This window comes from Drosophila montana, unplaced genomic scaffold, assembly GCF_035044405.1.
Source record: "Drosophila montana isolate Dmon_TW-CO22-7 unplaced genomic scaffold, ASM3504440v1 contig_2397_1, whole genome shotgun sequence".
Taxonomy (NCBI): domain Eukaryota; kingdom Metazoa; phylum Arthropoda; class Insecta; order Diptera; family Drosophilidae; genus Drosophila; species Drosophila montana.
Genome location: NW_026997278.1, coordinates 496,071 through 502,777, shown reverse-complemented (window position 1 = coordinate 502,777; position 6,707 = coordinate 496,071). Strand labels below are relative to the sequence as shown.

The 6,707-nt window shown below is 41.2% G+C and overlaps 1 protein-coding gene across 2 annotated transcripts; it reads left to right on the top strand.

The window, feature by feature from the left end:
* Positions 1-716: 716 nt before the first annotated feature.
* Positions 717-6,356, top strand: LOC135427858 (43 kDa receptor-associated protein of the synapse homolog). Of its 2 annotated transcripts, none has more exons than XM_064681542.1 (9): positions 717-729; positions 1,549-1,594; positions 1,652-1,734; positions 1,806-1,990; positions 2,975-3,634; positions 3,698-3,796; positions 4,166-4,357; positions 4,434-4,633; positions 5,499-6,356. In XM_064681542.1, exons 2-9 carry the CDS (start codon positions 1,557-1,559, stop codon positions 5,947-5,949), a joined length of 1,908 nt encoding a protein of 635 aa, XP_064537612.1. In that variant the 5' UTR covers positions 717-729; positions 1,549-1,556; the 3' UTR covers positions 5,950-6,356. The 2 variants fall into 2 exon arrangements, with proteins under 2 accessions (XP_064537612.1, XP_064537611.1); XM_064681541.1 differs by lacking the exon at positions 717-729 and adding an exon at positions 736-872.
* Positions 6,357-6,707: the final 351 nt, after the last annotated feature.

Sequence of the window (6,707 nt, the reverse complement as noted above, 5' to 3'; positions counted from 1 at the left end):
AAAAGTTTTCCGCAGTTTTTTTCACACTTTCCCAAAAAACCGTTAAGACAGAACTTCATTACATGAGAAAGCTTCCCAACTCAAATATCAAATATAGATAGTATGGGTGGATTCTTCATCAATCATATCATTTTAAACTAACATTAACAAATGTTTATACCCGTGCAAATATTTATATTGTAAGACTTTTGAATAATTTGAATTGAAATCTGAACAAATCCACTGTTAAACTAAGTTATCGATGAGTATGCATATGTAACTCTGTTAAATGTAATATCGATATATTCATTTGGTTTGTAACTCTGTTAAATGTACTATCGATACATCCATTTGGTTTGTAACTCTGTTAAGTGTAATATCGATACATTCCTCCGGCCTGTATCGATTGTTTCTATAAGCAAGCGATCGCCTTTTGAAAGATAGTGAAACCGTGCGGTTGTGTAAGAGAATAAAACACCGAAATTCATACTTTACAATATATATGCATATATGAGTAACATATAAATGCCCTTTAAAGTACAGTTTTATGGCCATTGACTCTGTAATCAAGAAGGTTCTTTCCACCTGTATTCATCTGTTATTTCAATTTGAACATTTCTTTTAGCAGACAAAACAGAAGGAACAGAACTAGTTCCAGTTCCGAGTCCTTTGCTTTCACGAATGTTGGCAGCCCTAAAAGAAAGGAGGGCACACGTCAACTCTAATTTGGACACAGCATCCAGACAAATAGTAAGAGCAACCCCTGTTCGTGTGTTTTAAATTGTTAAAAATGAAGCAACAATTTTAAGTTAACAAATAATTAACAAATTCCGCAACTGTTTGTCTACGATTCTTAAACTTTATCACAGTTCTCGTCAATATTGAGTGAGAGGGTAAGATAATTTTATCTGCGCTTAGAAGGGCGGGGTGAAAACATGGACTCTCGTAGTTTTCGGATTGCCTTGAGAGTCGCAAGTAAAAGTGCATTCAGAAGTGAAGCTCTGTTCAAATAGTTCAAGGTCACGTGTATTCAATTTCGCACTATACAAACGACCAGGCAATGTTTTCTCACGGAGCATATAAATCTTCGTCCTTACGTAAAATCCCAATTTGAAAAAAGCGAAATAACTCGGAATATCTCAATTGGAAAGTTGTAAACAACTCGTAAAGCCCAATTGGAAAACTCGAAATTACTCTAAGTAAAACATCATCTATATGTAGAACTTTGAAAAGCAGATCGAATGGTAAACAAAAGAGTTTCATTCAACCGATTAAAACTTTTTTTTCCACCCATTTACACTAAAGTGGAATGGATTTTCCGAAAGGTGTGAAATAAAATTTGAACAAAAATATTTGTAAAAATTAGTTTGTGGCAGAACGGATGGTAAACAAGAAAGTTTTTTACAAATCGTTTTTCGCGATTTTTCCACACATGCGGGTGGAATTTCTCAAGAATTTCTCTGATCAGACAGTTTTATATACGGTATAGAGATGACATAAAAATATATGTACTTAATTAATTATTAATAGAAATAAATCTTTTTATTGTGAAAAAAAAAACGTAATAAGGAAGAGCCATGTCATGGGAGAGCATCGCGTCAAAGGATCTGCTTAGGTTAGTTGCTGGATAAATTTTGGGAATTCAATTATTTATGGGATCAATTATTTGTAGCATCCCGCAAAGTCATAATTTATCAGCAACACATTTACTCGCGTCTCCCGATGGATCGCGTTACTTGCTGGATAATTGCAATGGTCTGTTCAATCATCAGCTAGATCTAATGTACGCCAAAGAATTATTGAATTGGGTTTATCTATATGTACAGATCTGTGCCAGTTTGAGGAGAATTACTCGCGAATCGCCGGACACGGCTCAAGCCCCGATGCTGATGTTGGACCCCGTTCATTGTGGGTTCGCCCGGGACTCGCTCGTTCCGGCCAGGTCAACACCATAATCAGTTGCTTTTGGTCATGTCAAAGAAGTCTACGTCAGTACATAGCGAAACGAAAGGTACATAAATATACGTAGTATATGCATTATCTATATTATATTGAATAACTTGCACACTTTCACTGCAATTTTATGCTACTTTTGACAAACATTTGGAAATTACGAGTTTTGTCTTAGTCTCCTTTTACATTATATCGTCTAAGACCCCATCAATTTGATGAGCAGGAGAAATAACTTAATATATCTGGAAGGGGAAATTCAGGGACTTAGTTTTCCTTTGATAATTCTTTCCTCATTTTCTTAAGTTATTTCTTTTATACCCTGAACCTATTGAAAATGGGTAAACAGGGTATATTGTATTTGTGCAAGTGTATGTAACAGGCAGAAGGAAGCATCTCCGACCCCATAAAGAATATATATTCTTGATCAGCATCAATAGCCAAGTCGATCTAGCCATGTCCGTCTGTCTGTCTGTCCGTCTGTCCGTCCGTCTGTCCGTCCGTCCGTATGTATGAACGCAAGGATCTCAGAACCTATAAGAGCTAGAGACTTGCAATTTTAGCTGTAGGTGCTCCTAGTCCCCGCGCAGTTTGTTTCCGATATTCGATAACTTGCCCCGTTTCCAAGTAATCGGAAAATAAATCCTGTTTTTTGAGCAATTTCGGCAAATAATCTGAGCTAGAGTTACCAAACTTGACATGTAGCTTCTAGAATAGTATATATATATCAAGTATCTTTCATTTTATACCTATCGCCTTTTGGAAGAAGAGGGTTCAGGGTATCCGCTAGTCGGGAGCTCTCGACTTGAACCTCTTACTTGTTTTTGTATATATCAAAGAATTTGGGAGATACAGATTTCTTAATTAATGCGAACACACTTAAGGGGGAAAAAAAAGTAAAAAGATCATGTAATAAAAAAATGGGAGCTATTTATTCAAATCGATATTACGATAATTTGAAGCACCTGTAGGCTGTAGCCAGGCAATCGTTTAGTCGGGCCTTCTATCCCTTCGATCAGAGCTAATTATCTTAATTCGTTTGCAGATCGAACGCGGATTGAGATTGTACGAGCAGCACAATCAGACGGCGGCGGTTCGCACCTGGCGGAGTGCATTGAAGGGCACCTGTCGGCGGGAGGACTGCTTTCAGCTGCTGGGCTACCTCTACCAGGCGCACATGGACTGGGGCAAGTATCGCGATGCCATTGACTTTGGCCACCAGCAGTTGGGCATTTCCGAGGAGCTGGATTCGCCCAATATGCGCGCCGAGACGTACTTGAACCTGAGCCGGGCTCACGCCAGCCTCGGTGGTCTGGAGCGGGCTTTGGCATATGCTCGTCACTCGCTTTACAATGAGTCCGGCACGAAATGCCGCAGTGGCCTGGTGCATTTGACAGTGGCACGCGTCTATCTGGAAATGGGCGGCTTCTCTCGAGCCCTGGAAGGGCTGCAGGGAGCCCACAAAATAGCCACTGCCATTGGCGATCCCTCGCTGGAACTGCAAGTTTACGTGGCGCTCTCCGAGCTGTTTAGTCGGCTGCAGGACAACGACAAGAGCGCCACATATGCATCCAAGGCATACGATCTCTCCCGATCCCTACAACTGGGCGACCTCAACTCCTGCCATCACCGGGCCGCCCTGCTCCGAATGGCAGCTTCATTGCGCAAGCAGGGCGAGCTCGGAGATGCCCACGACTATTGCCTGGTGCGTCCAATTAAGTACTCCATTACTCTCCCATATAATAATATTTGTTTTGATCCCGTCTAGGAAGCAACTAGGCTTTCGTTGATTTCCGGAGATCAGGCCACGTACACACGAAGTATCCGTGTTATGGGCGACATTTACCGCAAGAAGATGGATATTGACGTAAGTATGAAGTATGGAGTTGATTTTTCGGTTCAAGCTCCCTTGAAGGATATTTATACCCTTGTAGACCGAAAATATCTTGCAGGAGGGTCTGTCAGACCTCGCTAGCTTATCAAGAGGCACGCAGATATGAAAGAGCGAGTACAGGGTATCATAAAATAGTTACGGTTGGTTCCAACCAATCGACTTGCTGAATTTGACAATAGGTTCTTAATTTATTTTATGAATGAAATATTCCTAGACTTGAATTTGTGTCTGTATCAATTTCTCTTCAAACCTATAAAATGTTCTGCAAAGGTTTTAGTATATATATTACATTTAAAATAAGTTTAATGGGTATTTTTGTTGTTGTTGTCGTTTCAAACCTAGAGAGCATTTCGGCAGTATGAGCAGGCGATGGGAACTTCGGCAACTTTGGGCGATCGCATGGCCCAGATGGAGGCGATGGATGGTGCAGCCCGATGTCTGGAAACGCTGCGGCTGCAAAATAAGATCTGCAATTGCAGGCCTTTGGAGTTCAATACGCGGCTATTGGAGGTTGCCAGCTCGATTGGGGCGAAGGTGCGACACTTATTCCAATTGACCAGATATAACAATACGAAGACTTTCTAAATCTTTCTTTATGTATATATTTTAGCTGTTGGTGCGAAAAATTCGTAGTCGATTAGCTCTCATATATCGGGCCCTGGGCGACGAGGACCAGTGCAACACTCACCTCCGATTGGCTGATCAGACTGACGCGGCCCTTGGCCTGATTTGCGGCGCCTGTGGAGAAGTTTTTGGCATTCAGCCCGCCAGCCTGGAAGCCCTACCGTGTGCGCACATACTGCACGCCAGGTAACTACTTTTACTAGCCGGGATCAGGAGATGCCCTGGAACCGACCCCATCAGGCAAAAAAAGAGAAAGAAGTGAAATATTCTCAATCTGTGAGAACCTTCAGGCAAATATATATAGAAACTTATTTACGATAATACCTGAGTCAGTTTAGAGCCTATTCGTTGACTAGATGCGTCCAATCCGAACTGTAATCGGTTGACGACCCGAACTTCGGCTTCGAGAGTATTCCCCAGGCCTCATCTTTCGTCATATTCAACATATGTTCGACTGTTCAGCTCAGAGGAAAGACAGCTGACCTGGAAGCTAATTGATTTGAGAACAGGCAAGATACACAGCCAGAAACTACGTGTAGAAGCCTCTCCTATCTCAACTAAGGTCTAAGGTCTGCCCTTTGCCCACCTTTGGCATAGGGCTCGTTTGTACTATGCATACAAGAACTTTTGTGTTCGACCAATCATTCCCATTCATTTCATGGCAGCTATAAAATATATTATTGGTCCGCTTCGGTGGGTTCTGCCTGCAATAGAATGACGGACCTATGCAAAGTAACAAGACGATAGCTTAAGAGTAGTGAGAGACTAGTAAGCATAGAAATAGAAAAACAGACATGGGTACATATCGACTCGGCTTCTGATATTAATCAGAATACTTTAAGGGGAATAGAATATTTTTTCTTCTATGCATTATACATTTTATGACAAGTGAGAAAGAAAAATTGAAATTTTGCGTCGAACAATCTTAGCCCTTAAATATTCGAACCGGGCCTTCATTTTTCAAAACAGATCTTTTGAATATCAGCTTGAATGTGATTTAATTATTTTAAGTTGTTGTTGTTGTTTTTTTTTTTTTTTTTGATGTTTTTAGATGTGCTCATGAAATTTTTCGCCGACGGGATAAGAGTATATCGGCACGTTCGTGTCCGGCGTGTAATAAATTGCTGAGCTCCCGGCTGCAGCTCTATGGGAACGAGATGACAGCCGAAACTGAGAACTTCGATGGAGATGGTGGCAGGATCGCGACGCTAAACGCAAATGGACTCAATCTCGATGGATTTATGACGCTCAACTCGGACTCGGACTCGCTGTTGCCGCTGCCGCTGCCGCTGCCAACGCGAGCCTCTGCCAACGAGTCGGCGGTGTTTTGCAACGGGCTACAAAATAAATCCGTGCCCAGCATAGAGAACACGGCCTTACTGCTTACAGCTAATGCTTCGCCCAATGCCGTCTACCGCAGCAATTTGTCGCTGGCTTCGCTGAGTATGCGCGCCTCGAGCCTAACCATCGACAGCGGCAGGAACGCGACATCTTCCGTCTAGAGACTCAAGGTCTGTCGAATAGCAAAAACATTTACGAAAAATCTACCAGAGAAATAAGCTATGTAGCTTCTTTTGATTACTCAAACGTAATGAGCAATTGATTATTTTTCCCAATTAGCGCTATCAAGACTTTCTAGACTTTTCAGTTTTTTATCGGGAGTGTGTTCCATAAGATCCACATATATTTCCCATTTTAAGCTTTCCGATTTTAATGTACATTTTTGTATGCCCTGAACCGATCCTATAGATCTTATACTTTTTTAATTTTATTTCTTTTTGCGGGATGCCAAATGATGATTAAGTTTGGTGACATTTTGTTAAAAACTGAGATCATATGATCAAAAACGGAATTAATTTTTAAGTCTATAGGCCGGACGGAGGGTCACCCAGACAGACGGACATGGCTAGAGGGGGGGGGGGGGGGGGGGGGGAAATCTTATTTCTGCCTGTTACATACATTCGTACAAAACCAATATACCCTTTTTAGCCATATTCAATGGCTAAAATATAGAATATAGAATCAATATAGGAACTCAACCGTGAAAATGATTAAAGGGTTAATTTTAAACTATAAAGATTAATTTTACTTGATTTATTATTTATTATTAATTCTGATTTATAGGTAAGGCACACAGTGTGGCGAAGGGGGGTACTTGACATAAGAAGAAGCTACATGCCCAGATTGGTGACTCTTGGCTCTTAAGACCTAAAAGAGATTTCCTCCAAAACGGGATTTAAATATCGATTTTCAAGTATCG

Excerpts from the sequence above, each read along its gene's own strand:
- LOC135427858 (XM_064681542.1), top strand. The coding sequence starts at position 1,557 with ATGTCATGGGAGAGCATCGCGTCAAAGGATCTGCTTAG. Across the intron at positions 1,595-1,651 it reads GCGTCAAAGGATCTGCTTAG|CATCCCGCAAAGTCATAATT; the intron begins GTTAGTTGCTGG and ends AATTATTTGTAG. Across the intron at positions 4,358-4,433 it reads CCAGCTCGATTGGGGCGAAG|CTGTTGGTGCGAAAAATTCG; the intron begins GTGCGACACTTA and ends TATATATTTTAG.